Source organism: Carya illinoinensis, chromosome 13 (genome assembly GCF_018687715.1).
Source record: "Carya illinoinensis cultivar Pawnee chromosome 13, C.illinoinensisPawnee_v1, whole genome shotgun sequence".
Taxonomy (NCBI): domain Eukaryota; kingdom Viridiplantae; phylum Streptophyta; class Magnoliopsida; order Fagales; family Juglandaceae; genus Carya; species Carya illinoinensis.
This window is the reverse complement of record NC_056764.1, coordinates 30130128-30149017: the sequence shown is the minus strand read 5'-3', so window position 1 is coordinate 30149017 and position 18890 is coordinate 30130128. Positions and strand designations below refer to the sequence as shown.

The 18890-nt window shown below is 37.6% G+C and overlaps 3 protein-coding genes across 6 annotated transcripts; 1 reads left to right on the top strand and 2 right to left on the bottom strand.

Annotated features, from left to right (window-relative positions):
• Window positions 1-1536: 1536 nt before the first annotated feature.
• LOC122291927 (THUMP domain-containing protein 1 homolog) lies at window positions 1537-17756 on the top strand. 2 transcript variants are annotated; one of them, XM_043099983.1, is made up of 8 exons: window positions 1537-1668; window positions 9410-9548; window positions 9656-9772; window positions 12558-13007; window positions 15031-15170; window positions 15268-15388; window positions 16897-17037; window positions 17537-17756. In XM_043099983.1, exons 2-8 carry the CDS (start codon window positions 9459-9461, stop codon window positions 17618-17620), a joined length of 1143 nt encoding a protein of 380 aa, XP_042955917.1. In that variant the 5' UTR covers window positions 1537-1668; window positions 9410-9458; the 3' UTR covers window positions 17621-17756. The 2 variants fall into 2 exon arrangements, with proteins under 2 accessions (XP_042955917.1, XP_042955916.1); XM_043099982.1 differs by having other exon boundaries at window positions 1538-1668; window positions 9653-9772.
• Window positions 4016-5944, bottom strand: LOC122291929 (protein FAR-RED IMPAIRED RESPONSE 1-like). 3 transcript variants are annotated; one of them, XM_043099985.1, is made up of 5 exons: window positions 5298-5944; window positions 5047-5196; window positions 4669-4912; window positions 4501-4557; window positions 4016-4321 (listed from the first exon to the last, which is right to left on the bottom strand). In XM_043099985.1, the coding sequence occupies exons 1-3, from the start codon at window positions 5919-5921 to the stop codon at window positions 4895-4897; spliced, it is 792 nt and encodes a 263-aa protein (XP_042955919.1). In that variant the 5' UTR covers window positions 5922-5944; the 3' UTR covers window positions 4016-4321; window positions 4501-4557; window positions 4669-4894. The 3 variants fall into 3 exon arrangements, 2 of the variants coding, with proteins under 2 accessions (XP_042955919.1, XP_042955918.1); XR_006236808.1 differs by having other exon boundaries at window positions 4669-4816; window positions 4949-5944; XM_043099984.1 differs by having other exon boundaries at window positions 4669-5196.
• On the bottom strand, window positions 6050-7595 carry LOC122291130 (protein FAR1-RELATED SEQUENCE 5-like). The gene is made up of 3 exons (XM_043098775.1): window positions 7490-7595; window positions 6170-7408; window positions 6050-6060 (listed from the first exon to the last, which is right to left on the bottom strand). Exons 1-3 carry the CDS (start codon window positions 7593-7595, stop codon window positions 6050-6052), a joined length of 1356 nt encoding a protein of 451 aa, XP_042954709.1.
• Window positions 17757-18890: the final 1134 nt, after the last annotated feature.

The following is an 18890-nucleotide window of genomic DNA, read 5'->3' as shown; positions in this document are numbered from 1 at the left end:
TTAGTGGTTGCCACGTAAGGAAAAACACAATTAGAGAAATAGGCTTCACCACACATAAACGATTCTAACCACCCGCATATAAATAGGCTTTAAGCTCTTTGCCCCTCTTTTTGTCTTCATTGACGCCCTTATCTTCCGTCTCTTTGCAGTGCTGCCCAAGACCAAACTCAGTTCCACTGCCACCATCTCAGTCTGATGCTAACCATCCATTGCCTGGCTTAGTTTTTTCAGACCACTGACCCTCATGGATTGAGCACCATCTCACCCACACATATTTCGCACCACTGCCAACCACACGGATTATGCACCACTGTCGCACCACCCCAATCGGCAACTAACGATTTTTCATGGTTGACATTGGTAACCTTGGTGTTGCTCAGGTAATTTTTACCATTCACAGTACTCAATCGGTATTATAATGAGATGAAAATCGATACAAAATGTAATTAGAAGGAAATGAAATCTGTAACCCAAAATATATAATAGATTTTTGTGTTCTAGAACTAAGGAGCATGATTCTATGGAAGCTATCTAGAGCTGTGTGAGAGAGGGGTGCCATGCGAGAGCTTTTGTGTCGCGAGAGGAGACGAAGCCATGCGTGAGGTGGGTATCGTGGGGGGTGCGAGCTCTAGCCGTGCAAAGGGGTAGAGAGGGGGGTGCGAAGGGTGCGAAAGCCTATGTGTCGGAGGGCTTACATGTTTATAAAATACACAATAATTAGATGTAGTGCAACCACAAGATAATTGTGGTGGAAAGCCTAGGTGTCAGTTATTTATTGGTGGGTTGCTCCTGGGTCATTAGAAGCCTGACCATTTCTAAAGTTTTCTCTTGAATTAAATATGGCAAATTATGCTAGGAATCCTCCTCACCAATTATGTGAAAAAGAAAACCAAATAATTAAGGGTTAGTTTGCAACCCAATTATTTTAAGACATTTTCATATAGTTTTATCCCAAAAATCACCCAAATACAACACTTTTAAAATTTAAATTTTTTCATCTAATTATTATAATTTTTCAAAACTCTCAAACTAAATAAAAAAAATAATACTATGTTTTCGAATTTTAAAATAAAAATTATATTAAAAAATTATATTTAAGTAATTTTTAACTTCATAATTTTTTATTCAACTTTTTTTTCTCTCATTTTCTAACATCCAATAAAATATTATAAATTAAATTATTTTATTACTATTTACAGATATACTAAAATATTTTAAATGAGTACTGTTACAGCCACAAAGAGATTATATAAAAATAATTTCACAAATTGATATGGTTTCACGTAATCTATTATATCTATTTTATAATAAAAATAACTTTATAATTTGACGAATCATTTTATATTATATCAGTTTGTAAAATTATCTTTATATAATCATTTATAGTTAGAATATTTGTCATTTTAAATATCGAAACGTAATTAAGGACTCCGGAGTAACGAATTGAGATTGATGAATCCGTGAGCGGGCTGGGCTAGCCCTAAAAACTATCCTTGATGAATTATTCTTGCCCTGAAAAAGAACCTATACTGTTTTTTCCTTTATTTTTATTTTTAAATTTCACACATAATTTGTAATTTTGAAAGTCACAAAATTTTAAAAAATAAGTAATGAAAAATGAAGCTTCAGAAGGAGCAGAACCGTATATGGAATTAGGAACCCTCCAAGTTCTTAGAATAATTCTGAGCGTCAGCCACTATTTGGCTTCAGCCGGAGCACACCTTACGTGGTGTGTAGTAAAATGACATTTATGTCCCTGAAAAACAGAACGTCAGAGGATCATAATTCGAGGATTTCAAACTTCCCCCTCCTTCTCTCATCTCGTCTCCGAATCCTCCCCTCTCCGAATCCTCCCCTCCCCACCCACGACCCACCCCCCACCCATATCCCCTCGCTAGGGCAAACCCACCCCCATTCGAATCTGAAGAAACGTTGTAACTACTCCTCTCCGAATCATCCCCACCCCCCCACGAGCAAACCCTCTTCCCCCCCATCCCAATCCTCTCTCCCATCCCGACCCCTAACCCCCGCGTCGCCCAGAAAACCCACCCCCATTCGAATCTGTCCTGCAAAATACGAGCTGGTTCGTCGCGTCGCATCACCTGCCTCTGTCATATTTGTTTCACCGGCGCTTGCTCAGTCGCATAGGTAAATGTTGTACCTAGTTTTCCTTTCAAATGATTATCAAATAATTTACTGAGAAATTTGTTTTGTTGAGTATTGTGAGATGGGTTTCGAAAGAGATGGGTTTCGAAAGAGATGGGTTTCGATAGAGATGGGTTTCGATAGAGATGGGTTTCGGAAGAGATGGGTTTCGGAAGAGATGGGTTTGGATAGAAACTGGTTTCGAAAGAGATGGGTTTCGAAAGACCTAGGGCAAACACATTGCAAACCTTATTTTCTGCTTGACGAGCTCGGTTTCACAAACATTATCATTTACATTTTGAAGTCGAACAAAAGAGGGATAATTTTTCTGGTACTCTGCTTTTTCCTTAAGACTCTTTTTTATTAGATCATTGTATCTAGTTATGGTAGTGCTATATTATAATTTTTCGATGATTATTAGTTTGATCTGTGTAGTGGAAAAAAGTACCAAAATAAATTACAGAACTCAATAGTTTTGGTTGTGCATAAAACAAAATAAAACCGAGAATAATGTGATGAATCATGAAAAAACTTTGCTAATAATTGGAATGGCTCACACCTGCTGCATGTGATGAATCATGTAAATAATTTAAGCGTTTCATGAAATATTTATAATACATGAAAGTGATACTCATTAAATGTGCATAGCTTGTATCAAATATGGATTGCCCAAATGTGTATTGGGTGTTTGCTTTTAGTTAGTTTATCTGTTTTCAACCTGATGTTGTTGGTTAAGTTTAGTTGATAAGGAAAATATCTGACATATTTGATCCAAAGGCCTGTTTGTATTGGCATGCCAAGTGGTGCGTATTCTAATGGACATGCTTACTGTTTTGTTGTTCATGAAGAATGAACTGGATAGACTGTATTTGTGCAGGGGTTCAAGTCTGTTTATTTGGTTTTGCTAGTGATTTTCTGCATCTTTCTTCAGCAGTCATTCATTAGGCTCTATTACCGTGTACTGGATTATCACAATTAGATAGACTCTTGTGTTTGTACTTGTCATTCGATTTTTTGAAGGTGGCATGGCATCATCCCAATCATCATCTTCATTTGGTGATTTTGTGATGGAATCACCAACTTGTTGGTGTGGCTTGAAAACACAACTAAAGACATCCCGCACTAAGTCTAATCCGTTGAGAAAATTTTTTGCTTGCCCAAAATATGATACGGTAAAGCAGCTAATCCTTAGTCATAATATCTTAAAATATTCATGCTTCCAGCCTATTCGTGTTAATAATTGGGAGTTTGAACTGGTTGCAGGGCGATGCACGATGTGAATTCTTCGTGTGGACGGATATATATCTTTTGCTAGATCAAAACATTCGGAGTAGAGAGACTAAAGTTTGGACTATGTGGGATGAGGTCTTGCTGCGAGAGTGCCAAGTGCAGAAAAGGGAGGAGAAAGTAAACGAGAGAGAGAGAAGCCTGAAAAAATCTAATAGAACATTATTGTGTTTGTATTGGATTCTTACAGCTGTAATAATTATAGCTTGGTTTGGATAAATTGGAAGTTGACTGTCATGTATGGAAACTTTTCATTTTGTGCTTGTTCCCGACATGTAATTTGTGTATGTAATAGTTTTGGTTATGATGTACAAGCAAGGGAAATTTCCAGCCACCTTGTATAATTATTTAGCTCTTTAATTAATGAATATATGTTTCAACTTCGTATCCATTCAGATTCTGCTATTGAGTAGCATCCAGAAATTGGTTGAAACTGTTTGGCTAATCATGACACAGGTTTATATGCCTATGTAAGTTTCCAGCCACCTAACCACCATCCATGAAATATGGTCCCCTTGGTTTGAGTTAGTTAGGACAGTTGATGTATTTCTGGAATTTGAAGAAGAATAACTTCTCGGGAATATAGCACTACCGTGACTTGCATACATTAGAATCAAACTTAAATGTATTACATCCAAGTCATACGTATAAGCCAACAGAAAGTTAAATACATTCGGATCATTAAATTTGTTCTATAAAATTCATAATCACGTAGATGGGTGACTTTGTGTTTCCCAAAAATCAATTCAGTGCTACTCTTCTGCCCAAAAAACAAATGCATGGATCCAGAAAGTTGTCGCCTACATATGTTGCCGTGCATCTTAAAGCCGCCTAACCAAGACATATCTCCCTCCTGAGTTGAAGATCAACAAAATGATCCCAAGTAGTTCTGCTCATATACAAAGCAGATTGTTAATGAATAAATAGACAAAAATACAAAAATACAAAACTTTTTTTTGATAAGTAAAGGATGGAATAAACAAAAATACAAAACTTAAACAACTTATAAATTTGTTTCATGAAATCTTCAACGTCTACAAAAAAGGTTGAGGTTCAAGGATATCAAACCTTCAACTTTGTACCACCTATATTTTCCATAGCAACCTACTCTTCATACTGCCACCCCTGCAGCTCAACACCACTGCCTAGATTTAGAAGTAAGGCCCAAAAATGCAAAAAGAAAAAAAAAAATGTTGCAAATCTGTAAAACAAGCCCAAAGTATAGAGAACTCACACCTGTTACATATCTCCAAAAGCTTTGTTAACCATCGGCCCCTTTTCATACCCCACTGCACTATAAATTATTGTTCATCACAAGTGGTTAATAGAAATGTTCCAAAAACTCCGTCCATAATTACACAACATTTTCCACTTGGTCATGCATCTGAAAAATCAACACAACAGTCACCCATCCAAAATAGAGCACATATATTATCCATGATGACTCCAGCATTAGACCACATCAAAAATGGTCACCCATCTGGAAAAAAAAATTAATATACAGTATCAAGTTTACCTTTCAATAAATAAACAACCAACCAACTAGATTAACTCAGTCATCGACCAAAATGCATTTAACAGAAAGTGTGAGAGGTAGAACAATGTGTATAACACCTCATCATTCCCCAATGGCAGCCCTTGTGTGAGAACACTGTTTTGTGTTCCCATATCACCAACTCCCGCATCACGTTCAACTCCCTCATCTAGCTGAGATGCCGGGCTGTTCAAGAATGTTGTTTCATTCTCAAATATCAGCCTGCAAGTCTAACCATTCATAAAGGACAAAAATTAAACTGGAACGTTCATTACTTTCTTAAAGTTAATATAAACTTTAGCTGAAATGTTTAATATGTTAAAATAGATACCGTTTTCCGTTTTCTCTTTGTTGCCAACTTCTCCAATGGCGGAACCTTTCTCTTAATTGGGGGTCTCCCTTTCCCTCGGACCACATGGGGGCTTAATAGCTTCTTTCCCTTATCCGTTAAACTGCTGTGGCCGACCACGGTTGATTCAGAATTGTTGCATCGACGTACATCTTCATCATCACATTTCGAATCAAAGTCATCGACATACCGCAGGAAAGCATTCACACGCTCAGAACTTGGGGATATTTTTGTTGCTAGTTTCATGCATCGTTTAACCACCATCTCATACCTCCGTGCATCTCCACTAGCCCGACAGTCATCATAACTACTTGGGATCAATGTATATCTCCGTTTCTCGTCCTTTCTCCATCGATCCAAGACATATCTTTCTGGCAACACACTAATCCTCTTAAACTGACAAACTCTAAGTGCATGCCTACATAAAATTCCCCTCATCTCAAATAGAGCACATGTGCATTTCAATTCGCACTCCTCTTCATTATAATAAACTGTGTAGTGGACTATTTTTGTGCAGTCATCAAAAGCTATTTCATCCAAAATATCGAAGGTTGAAATGCACCCCTGCTGGGAGACCATTGTGCAATTACAACACATTAAGCCCATCAACTCTTTTTGGAACTCTTTAAACTTTGTTGCTGTGTATACTTTCTGAAACTGCTTCTCAAAGTTGAAAGGGGACACACAAGGGATCGTTTGGTTAATAGAGTTGAAATCAGCCGTGGTCTCCACCTCTACCTTTTTCCTGAGAGCATTATCGAATTGGTCGACAAATTCCTTCAACGTCGTTCCAGAATGGACATACCCGTCAAAAAAAGCATTCATGCTTTCTGAACGTTGGGTCGTACTCATACCAGCCCAAAATACGTCTTTCAAATAAACTGGAACCCAAAAGGTCCTTTCCTCGTATAAGGACTTGAGCCAATTATTCTCTCTTAAATCATACATATCAAGTAGTTGACCCCATCTCTCCTCAAATTCCGTGGAGGTATGTGAATCATACAAAGCAGCCTGAATGGAGGATTTCAACCCTGAGCTGAAATGGGAGTGAGAACCTAACTTCTCGGGAAGTTTGCGCATTATATGCCATAGACAATATCTATGGCGGGTTCCCGGAAATACAAGGGCAATTGCGTTCTTCATTGCCCGGTCTTGGTCCGTTATGATCGCCTTCGGCGCTCGACCGTTCATGCAGTCCAACCACATTCTAAACAACCAAATGAAGGTGTGTGTGTCCTCACTTGACAACAAACCTGCCCCTAGTAATATGGATTGGCCATGATGATTAACACCGATAAATGGAGCAAAAGGCATTCCGTATCGATTTGTTAGGTACGTTGTGTCGAATGTCACAACGTCCCCGAAACACTCATAAGATGCTCGACAACGTGCATCGGCCCAAAAAACATTTCTTAGCCGTCCCTCATCATCAACGTCGATGTCATAAACGAAACCATCATTCTTCTGTCTCATTCTTTGGAAATAAACCCTGAGTGCTTCACCACCTCCTTTTCCCAACCTTAAATGTCTAGACTTATCAATGAAATTCCGACAATCTTTCTCTTGAAATTCTAGGTTTTCAAACCCCCCCGCATCAACTACTAGAGAATAATAATTCTTATTCATTCGGATACCGGCTCTGTCATTTAACTCAAGAATTCTTTGACTATATTCATCTAGAACCTTGTGTGATCTTAAGAGTCTAGTCTTCTTGGGGCTCACAGTGATATGGTTGTGTGTATTCTCAACAGTGGTGACAAGCCATTTTTCATTTTGTTTCAAAGTGGCATTTACCTTCGCCTTGCAATCCGTCTTAGTTGTTGGCCGTGGCTTAGATATATCCTTGTGCTTCGGTTGGTATTTTCCTCCACGAGCACAACCAACTGTGACATACACAGGCCGACCATCATCATCTCTCTTCGTCCTCTGTGTCCTTACACCGAATCCCTCTTGCTTAGCATATTTCTTATAGTACCCCAAAAGCTCTTTTACACTCTCGAATTCCATCCCAGATCTTGGAGCATCAACCCGTACCTCATCATCCGGGACAACGGTGCTACCCTCCAAGTCTTCTTCTATGTCGAGGTACATTTCTAAAGATGAAAACAGCGGGATGGATTAGACCTCATTCAATCAGAGCATCATTAAAGTGAAAGCATACAGAACTTAAATACCATCAGCAGCATCATCAAATGTACAACCAACATTTTCTGAGAACTCTGGGCATTCGGGAGATTCTTGCAAAGAAGCATATGGATTGCCCGACGAAGGGTACTGCATTGTACAACCAATGCAAAAAAAATTATAGGTGTTAGTTTGGAAACATGACTTCATCCAAATTTTTGCCAAAAAAATTTGGGAATTTAGGGTAACTAATACTTGGCATGGGTCTTCAACTCGATTAAAGTCATCCGGATTACTCGGTTGAGGGTAGGACATATTTACATCAACTTGATTCTGTAATTATGGAAATAGTTAGATTCATGAGCATCGAGTTCAAACACCCTTCGGATTTAAACTCGAAGTTTCCCAAAAATCAGCAAACTATAAAGACAACCATCAGCCCATGCTTTAATTAATAAATTAAATTAATCACTTCATGCTTAAACATGGACATAAACATACTAATGATGAAGAAACTTTCTGCAGAGTATCCTTTAGATCTTATACAAATAAACTGCATGAAACCAGGATAGTTTAATAAAAATATCCTAAGGCCATCAACACTGCATGGGAAATACAATTCAGCTATAACAAATGAAAAACATAACACATCGATATTTATATTCCAAATTCATTTTAAAATTCACTTCATATTAATAGGTATATGGGCAGCTCTTTTTCTTACATGCATAAAAACGTACACTGCTTATTTCTTATTTTCTTAAGCATCTTGGTTATCATAATGATCACCATTACTCTAACCATATATGCTTGTGTTCACTGCTCATAACATTCACTGTGAGAATCCTATTTAAAATCAAAAAGATTATGTGATGAATCTCTATCATATTCGCATATAAAAACATTACTTGGTTATCATACGATCAACCACTTCGTATTTTAAACAAAATGCACGACTCAACACTTCTACAAAGCATTTTGCAGATCCTCATGGCTCCATTCAGTTCCATATAATGGTTAATAATTTTCCCACAAACTATGCACATAATATAACATGGATAGTAAAATGCAGGAAATCATGTCACTTGTTCGGAAGATTTCTTTGAAAATCAATTAAGTTCAGTAAACTCACCTGGAACCACTGGCAAAAAAAAAATTCGTGATATTCTAAGGAGCACCTCTTGATAGACCAATAGACTATCAAAAAAGAAGTTATAGGTAGCCACACTGAGGCTGGGTGGAGCGTGTCCAAGCCCCCAGTGAGTCCACTCAGTCAGACCAACTTACAATCTCAGACTCGGTACCCCACCCACATCCCTCTCAGTTTCTGCACACACTCACAAAGACACACCCCTCGCTTCTAGACAATTAGAAGTTCAACTAAATCACTCCAGTACAATAAAAACGATGCCTTTCAAAACTTTAATGAAAACAGAGGTCATTAACAGCAGAAAGTTTGGTTTTTTCTCCATGCCCTAACTCTTTCGAAACCCTTCTCACAATACCCTTTTACTGCACCTCTCTCAGTAAACATTAACAACTTAATCAAAGTCATCGAAAAACTGAACAACTTTTTACCGTTGACCAGGGACGGCGGCGAAACAGAGGAACGTCGGACGGCTTTGTTACTCGGGGTTAATGTGCGATTTGCTCTGTCAGAGGAGCACTCAGGGAGTGGTGGCGCTTTGCAGGAAGAGGAAGATCGCTGGGTGTCGCTGAACGGAGAGACGACGGCGTCGCAGGGCGGCGCTGGGCAGAGGAAGGTGATGCGACGCGGGCAGGCTAGGGAGGAGCTCTTTCGCGGGACAAATTCGAATGGGGAAGCAAATGACGAAAAGCCAATCCAACCGAATTACAAAACATACACAAAACGCACCGTTTCGTTAAAAAAAAATAAAAAAAAAAAGGCAGCCACGTAGGGTGTGCACTGTGTGCAGCGCTACAGTGGCTGCTCTATAGCATTACTCAAGTTCTTAACTAGTTTGTTCTCTCTCTCTCTCTCTCTCTCTCTCTCCCCCAATGACAGCGGACACCAAGTCGAAGTCGAACGGTGGTGGCAACAACGCCATCAAGGGCAAGAAGAGAAAGCAGCGCTATCTTCCCCACAACGTCTCTCTCTCTCTCTCTCTCTCTCTCTCTCTCTCTCTGTGATATTAACTGTGTAGTTTCTGTGAACTTGGTTTCATACACAATGATTTTTCTTCGTGTTTCAGAAGCCAGTAAAAAGGAAGGGTTCGTACCCATTGCGGCCCGGAGTGCAAGGATTCTTCATTACCTGCGACGGAGGCCGGGAAAGCCAGGCCTCTCATGAAGCCGTCAACGTTATTGACTCTGTATATCCTTCTCTCTCTCTCTCTCTCTCTCTCTCTCTCTCTCTCTCTCTGTATATTAGCTTTTAGTTTCTTATTGTTGTTTTGAATGATATGTTATTTTCAATTTTTTTGGTTTTTAAAAAAATAAATGTTTGATCTTTAATCTTTAAATTCTTTGTGGGCATGTGTTTGTTTGTTATTAACGTCTGTGTCTTCATGCTTGCTCTTCTGGGTTCCAAAGGTTTTTCCCCGTCATTTATGAACTTACTTTAAAGTCACCTGAGTATTGACAGAAGTCTGGGACTGAATTAGATTGATATTTGGCCAAGTTACTTTTTGCAACATGAAATTTATTGGAGGTGAAGTTAAACAAGATTAAAAGGGAAAAAAATTGGCCTAATTATGTTGAAAATTTGGTTTTACCTTTTTTTCTTCATTTTAGTGGAATATTTGGTACAATAATTTAGGGAATCTATTTAAACGTGTGCAGAATATGGCTGAATATTTGAAAAACTGGAACAAATTTAACTTTAAAATTGGGAATTTGAGATATGTGCAAATTTCCACCCCACCCGCTGGGTGCAGGGGGGGTTGTTGAAACTCACCAGTAGATTTGACTTTTTAAAGCATCAAGTACAGACTGAATTGTGGTTCAATCAACTTCACATCCCACAACATCTTGACAATATTGGGGCCTGCTATCTGAATCTGGTGTGTAAAAATCAAATAAAAAAACATCACTAGAGCATTCCCATCTAGCAACTCGAACTTTTTTTTTTTTTGATAAGTGGCACCTCGAATCTCAATTTATGACGTGTTTTCCTTAGAACATGCATTAACCATTTATATGGGATTATCAGCTTGTAATTACTTTGTTATTTTTAAATGACTTCTCGGCAACGTATATACTTTTAACTCTTGCTTTCATATCTCTCGTGTTATGTTTCACTGCATCCTTGTATCAGTTGGTTACTTTTTGTACATGCATACCAAGTAGCAGGCCTGATATGAACTATGATAGTTTGAAGGCATTTGTCAGTCGTAAAGTATTAAACTTGATGGAAGCATTTTCTGTTCCAGTTGCTACTTTTCCTAGGAACTGTTCAGTGTTTCTACATGACTTGGTATCTGTTCATTGGCCTCTTGCCCCTCCCCCCTCTTGCTTCTTTCCTCTAATGTTCACACAAGCTGCATTTTATTTTTAGATGAGTGAATTTGGCACAAGGGATAGGGGTGGGAATTTGAAACTCAGTGACACTTCATGAGATTTGGTCCCTGGCCGACTCTGCGACCCTCTCATGAGCAGGGTGGGATTAACTCTTTTGGGCTTCCTTAATTTTTGTCTCATGACCTCATAATTTAACACGAAAATAATGATTAGGGCTAGGCACTTCCAAATGGACAAACTTCAGGAAAAAATAACAAATCCACGAAAACCATGTATTTTCTCACAACTCACTCTGCACCGTTCTTTGGAAAAGATAGTGAGATTCTCAATGATCTTTCCTTTAGAGCCAGAATTCTACATGCACCATAATTTCCTATAAGCCTGGAGGTACCCTTAATTTCCCGAATCATGAGCTAACAGGGGACTGAGTTTGTTTGTTCTTTTGAGTAGTGGTTGACAGTGCATTGGAAAGAAACAAGATGAGATGGTGGAGCACCTAGTCAATCCTTCCCTTGTGCACTGAAACCAATTTTGTGGTGCACATAACTGTGAACTATCTTGTGGAAAAATTCCTTCAGATCAATGCTCTGGTTCATACCATGTGGCTATTCTTCACTCATTGAGTCTTTGCATTTATATGTGATTCACATTTCACCCAGGAGCTACTTATCCGAAAAAAAAAATCCACCTAGGAGCTATCCATCTACGCAAATCCTGTCCTTTTTATGATCAAATGCTTTTCTTTTCACAATAAACTGACACTTTAACCCAAAAAGAAAGATAAAATTAGGTAGATGCTCCCCATCAAAGCTTATAAGATGTTTATCCTTCTAAGCTCCTTTTATATACTATGCTTAAAATTACTTATAAAAAAAAAAAAAAAGAGAATCTATGCTTAAAGTTTATCCTTGCTTTATAAGGTTTAACCGGAAACTATTAATGGAAAATGTAGTGAATTCCAGTTGGTTATAGTATCTCCAAAGTGGAGAGGCTTGAACGTGAATATTATTATTTTTATTTCATTTATCCCCAAAGTTGAGATGCTTTGGAGTGAATGACCTAATAACCTTGTAGAGATTATTAACCGCATCTCATTGGCCCTATTTTTATGAAAAGTATCTAGGATTTTTGTTCTGTTATAAGTAACAAATTAGATAAAGGAACATTATTTATGTTTTCTTTGGGTTATTTATTCTCTGGTTTAGATGAACTACACTTTGAATATTCAATTTAAACAAAATGTTGATGAATGTTCTAGTCAGAAGAGGCCATTATTGACCTTTTTCTGCTCCTGGGGTTGATGTATTACGTTGATGTGATTGTATGGGTCTTATGCACCACTTCCGGTTCCTGCCTGATTTTAAAAGTTCCGTTGCCTCGGTTTTTAATTTTCTCTCTTGTAAGAAGTTTGAGAAATATTATAGATAAAGCTTCTTTGTAGCATTAATGTCTGTCTTTGACGAGGAGTATGACAAAACATATAGAGAACCTTTGTGATGAGGTTTGTCATATGTGCCATGTATGCGTGTGATGCTGCTATTTGCATAGGGATGGATATAAATTTCTGAACCCTGACTTCCCTCTATCTATGAGGTGGAGTTAATTAACTATCCTCTTGGTTTTCCTTTTTCATCTCAGTTTTATGAAGAGATAGTCCACGGGAAGGATTCAGGTGTGAAGCTTGCTGAGTTACCCAATAAACCTTTAAATAAGAAGATTAAGTTCTCATATTCCGAGTCTTCTAGTAGTGGTGGTGATGATGATGAGGAGGAGGAGGATGAAGGCCAGATTATATCAGATACTTCTCAGAATGATTTAGCTAGTCATTCAAATGCAACAAATGAGGAGCCTGATCCTCATACAAAAGTTGGTATGCACCATGGAAATCAGACAGAAGAAAAAGCTAATGGTATTGAGGTGGATGGTGACAAACATGAGAATCAACCAAAAGAAACTGAGGAGCCCCCAACAAAGAAACAATGTCTAGAAACAGATGCATCGAAACATGTTATCCATGAAAAAGTGGAGGAGACGTCCATTGATAGGCTAATTGAGGCTGAACTCAAAGAGTTGGGAGATAAGAATAAGGTGAGTCAGCCTGCTAAACTTTGCAAGTTGATTGATTTTAGTTTTGAGTTGCTTTTTAAATTTATCAGATTCAATGGCACCAAAAGACAATCATGCGTAGGTGTCGCTCTTGTATATGTCCCATGTACTTGGGTTATGCCTATAATCACCAATAAATTTTTGTTTATTGGTAAAAAGTTTTGTTCTTATGGGTGGGGGGTCATTGATTGTAATGGGCTTAATGTCTATGACTTTCTATTTTCAGGTGTAAACTCTAGTTAGGTACTTCTCATGCATACATCTTGTGTACTTGGGCTATGCCTTCTTTTCTTATGAATAAAATTTCTTGATTACCTATATAAAAAAAATGGAAATTGCATCAATACCTGAAGGTTTCTGGAATTGTTCTTTAGCTTATTATTATTATTATTATTATTATTATTATTCATTTTTTTGAATATTTTTGTCATGATTAATAATTTTCCTGGCATTTCTTCTAATTATTGTTCTTTAGCCTATTTTTTGGTTAGCTTTTGTTCATGTATCCTTATCTTTTCCATCTCTGTAGTCTAGTTGCTCTTTTTTTCTAACCCCTAGGAGTTGGCTCAAGTGGTAAAGGCCTTGTGCTTGGGGTATGCTCCTCCTAGGTCTAAGGTTCAAATCCCCTTGGGTGCAATCTCTTTCTAGGGGCCATTGGACTAGGGATTTTTCTCCTTGAATTACCCGAGGTGCACTTGCGGAAAACTTCTTGCCGAGGGCCTGTGCACCCCCAGGATTAGTTGGGATGTTGTTCTGGACACCCGGTGCCAATAAAAAAAAAAGTTGCTCTTTTTTTCTAAGGTGATATGCTGATAAGATTTTTTTTCTGTATAGACTATGCTAATAAGTTTTGGTTGATCGTGCATTTAATCATTTCTTCCACGAGTGCAAATTTTGTAAAGTGCTAGTGTGATGTTTCAATGTCTTACATGTGTCTCGGTTTGGTGGTTGGTCTGGACTAAAAGCTTCAATCTCTTGCTGCTGTATGCATACAAGTTTTTTTCTAAAAGATTTTTTTCGAGTTGTATCACATTTTAGCCTCATCTAGCCATTTCTTCTGCAGTGCAAATTTGATTAAGTATGCTACCGACATGTTTCAATGTCTTGTATGTCGTGTCTCTGGTCTATCTGGACTAAAAATACAATTTCATGCTGCTGTATGCATCTATTTATTTATTATCAAAGTTTATTATTATTATTATTATTATTATTATTAGAGTAGTATCACATTTTAACCATATTTCCAAATGCTTCAATTGGGTAAGCAGAATTTAAAATCTGATTTACATTTCCCCAAAAAAGTAAAGATTTATTGGATATTTTCATCTATCCAGACTGTTTCCTGAACTGGATATCAGAAATTGTTGTATCAATTCTGCTTCCCTCTAATTTATCTCAGAGGGCCTTCAATCACTGATGATGATTAAACCACCTCTATTGAAATGGGTATAGGGGGAGGGGGATTTCTATGCTTTGCTCGGTTCACATAGGAAACAGTCCATAGGCTAGAGAAGGCAAGAGGGTGGAGACAAAATTTAATGCCACTACTACATCAAACCATTATGGCATCTCAACTCAGAACTTATGTGGTAGTCTTTTGGATCTGAATGAGAGGGAGATATTTTGTTATTTTTCTTCAAATGATGTTATATCAAGTCTTTGAATGCAAAATAATGATAGACTGACTTGCTGTGGCCAGTCTACCGGGTTTTTATAGCAATAGTTTTTCAGTTTTTTAAATAAATGTTCGTGACTCCTTGCCCTTTACAACAGCTGGGAATATACAAATTCAACCTCATCGCCATTGGTGGTTTCAAGTTGTCGGTGATCTGTAGTTTTTATTCACCCTTTGCAGGTTCTCATATCTTGAAGAGTATACTATATGTTCAAATCTTTGACTGACCTTGGTGGTGGTGGCATATTGGCTTTCTTCATTTTGTTCTGACTCAAAGGGCTTGTCGTTGACTTTGTTTTTCTCTTGTACCGACGATGAATTGTTATGCAGAGGCACTTTGTCAAGCTTGATTCAGGATGTAATGGTGTTGTCTTCATTCAAATGCGGAAGATAGATGGAGACCCTGGTCCCAAAGATATTGTGCAGCACATAATGACATCTGCTGCATCAACAAGGAAACACATGTCGAGGTACATTCCTTTCTCATCTGCTAAACTACACAAAGTACATGGACAGAAGAAATTCCACATTTGTGCCATCTAGCTGACATGCTTGTTTGGCATATAGGTTCATCTTAAGGATGCTACCTATTGAAGTGGCATGCTATACTTCAGAGGAGGAAATTTCAAGAGCAATAAAACCTCTTGTGGCACAATATTTTCCATTGGAAACTCAAAACCCACAGAAGGTAAATACCATTAATCAATTCTACCATTCCTTATCTTACCTTTTGATAAACAGATTCCAAATGATTCTAATGCTTCCAAGGGATAACTATTCCATGAAGCACTTTGTTGGACATTTTTGCAAAAGAGTGAACCAAGATTTTCAAATGCATAGTTTTTCACAAACACTCTTTCATAAATCAGCCAGAGTTTCGATACACCTATAAAAAAAAAAAAATCAGCCAGAGCCAGAGGTGCACTGATTTCCCAGTTGTTTTCTAGTTTGTCATTAAGGCTTGCAAGTTGGTTTTAGTTGTTTTGACTTTTAACTTAAAATGTGCCATGGGAAAAGAAAAGAAAAATTAACGAGAGATCTCGCATAAATTGATAAACTTAGACTGAAGTGACTCTGGGCAGAGTCTGAGTTTAGGACTGATACACAGCGACAAACCCACCTGACCAAATTCACAACTCTAGATTAAGGTTATTGCGGGTTGGGTTTCTGTGTAAAATGTGGTCCAGTTGCATGATCTTTTATACTCAGCGATGGCGTGTACCACAGACATGCTGTAAGTTCTAGATCCAGTTTGATATGTATGTTGCCACTTGTTTTGCTTTTGGAAACTGTTGTGGTCTGTGATTTGTTTATTTGTTGCAGTCTAGTCGCTCACAGTCATGAAAGAAGAATGACCCAGCATTAATATGATCTTGAGATTCTTGACTTCCATTTCAATGGTTCCTCATTACATTATATATCTATTGTGTGCGTTTGCATTTTTGTGTAAAAGCCTAGGATTCTATGATTATATGGGTGCCTGAAAATCTAGGATGAGTTGATGATTCCATCCACTTTTGTTTCACAGGCCAGAGAAAAGAAGGGGGGGTGTTTGTGGTGTTTGGGGGGGGGGGGGGGGGGGCGCTGACTGGTTTGCTGTTTAGCTATTTGGTGTCATTGAGTTTTTAGAAAGGGATCAACTTACCAAATCCTTGTCTTTAAGCTGGGAACTCAAGCAAGTGTTATTGGGAATGAGAGATGGTATCTAATGTAACTTGATGAGCTTAACATACTTATATTTTTTTTTTTGTAAGTAAGAGTATATTTTATTGATATTAAAATGGGTATAGCCCAAGTACACAGGAAGTATACACCTAGTTAGGAACTACAAGAGATTAATATACTTTTATATATCTCAGTTTTTTTTTTTTGTAAGTATATATATCTATCAGTTTTGAACTTAGGAGTATGTAACTGGATGAAGATCAGTCTTTTTTTGTAAGGGTGAAGATCACAGTCTTAATTCAGATTGATCAGGTCTAGTTATTTCTTCTGCCCTACTCACCCTTTTCATCTCTTCCAAAACCAAAGTAAAAGAAATGGACTGAGCAATTGAATCACCAGGGTCCAGGCCTTTTTGACCATTTTGCATCCTTGTATATATTTGCAAAAATCACATTCCTTGGCCACAGCAGACAATTCAAGCTACAGTCCTGTTTTATGTATTTACTTGGAGTGTATCTTCTCTATATGCAGTTTGCGGTACTGTTTGAAGCTCGTGCAAATAGTGGTATTGATAGGATGAAGATCATAAATGCAGTTGCAAAATCCGTTCCTGGACCACATAAAGTTGATCTTAACAATCCTGACAAAACCATTGTAGTTGAAATTATCAAGGTAAGAAAATTCTCCTTATCTTGTTGGGTTTTGAATCTTATTTTGCTGATTCTGTTCCATGATAAATAACGACACTCCCTAGCTGTAAGAGTTACAGAGAACTTTTGGATTTTGACTCGTTCAATCATTTGTTTACTTTTACCAATGGCTACAGCTGTTGCATGGTATCAAATCCAACCTTCATGCAAGGACTCTCTCTCTCCATCTCTCTAAAATCTCATATCATCTTTATTCAATTTTCTTTCATGTACCCTGAAACTTTAGTAGTGATCCAAGGGTTAATCTTGTAAATTAATACGATATACATAAATTAATACGATACTGTATATAGCTAATTCTTAGCTCAGCATCGACTTCATTTCACTATCTACCCTGTTCTGACAAATCATTTATCAAGTTTTGACGTGAAAGCATTTTTACTTCTTGTTGGATGTCTGTTGCCTTTATTGACCGTGATAAATTTGATAATATTTTTTTCCTGTTGTTTCCATTTTGTCAGACCGTGTGCTTAATTGGGGTTGTTGAACGGTACAAGGGATTGGCTAAGTACAACCTGAGGCAGCTCACATCACCCAAACCTTAGTCATGCCAAGTTTTTATTTGTAATGGGAACTGTTAGCATTTGATATGTATTCCATGTGGATCAGGATTCAGGATCCTCTGAGACACCATGATTTTCCATGCTGAGTTGTTAGTATGAATATCTAACTTGTGTTGAAGCACTCTCTCTCTCTCTCTCTCTCTCAGGCAAAAAGGTCCTTATTTTCACTTGCTGACTTGCAAAAGATTTTTGATAGTGCATTTTATTTTCACTTGCTGACTTGCAAAAGATTTTTGATAGACAATGCACTGACTATAATTGCTGACTCTGAATTGCTGCTCGTTGTGTTCGAATTTTACGCCAATGTTATCCTCCTGGAGGATTAACGAAATAATCTTTTCTTCCTGCATCAATTAGGGAAAGAAAATCAGAAATATCCATCCATTCATTGGGAAAGGTGCACTCGAAGCAACCAAGTTTTTGGAGTGAACATTTTATAATTTTGCATCAATTTACAGTTCACACACAAATTACACAACGAACTGCTTAAAGAAGTGAAGAATCCCCACTCTTCATTCCAGACCAGCCTTCATTCTCAACAGAGGAATGAAAGTCAGTCTTTTTGTCTCTGGCCGCCATTTAGATCAACAAAATACCTATGTACTTGGGCTCATCTAGGAAGGATTCCATGCAATTTACATGGTTTTAGATCTTGCTGATTGCCGTTGTCACTGTGTCTCTATATTATGTACAACATATTTCCTTTCTTTTTCCCTTTTCTTATTTTTAAGCCATGAGAAGATACTAAGATCAACCAATCCGACGTAGTGTAAGTACTCTGTATGCCACCCAACAATACAGGTCATTATATTTCAGCAAGCACACACAAATGGAGCATGAACGAAGGGTCTCCAATTCAGTTCCATCGTTTGACACAATTTTAAAGCTGCAGCATTACCTCGGCACAACAGTGTCATGCCATAAGTTTTCCCCAACCCACCAAATTGAAACTATTCGGTTGTCAAAATCAAATGAATTCAAAGATGCATTTATAAACTACGGTATTGCAATTTGGTAGAGAGCACTAGACGAGAGAGATGTTGTTTAGGATTTCTTAAAAGTCTGTTTATGAAAAGAATTAAGATATGAAAAGGAAAATAAAGTCACAAATACGAATTTTTCTCAAAGAAATTTTGCAGGGCTTGTCTTTTTAAGACAAGCAATAACGAGGAAATATCTTTATGAGAGATAAAATAATTTTTATAATTTTTAGGGTAGCCTGTAATTTTTAGGATAGTCTGACATTTTTATC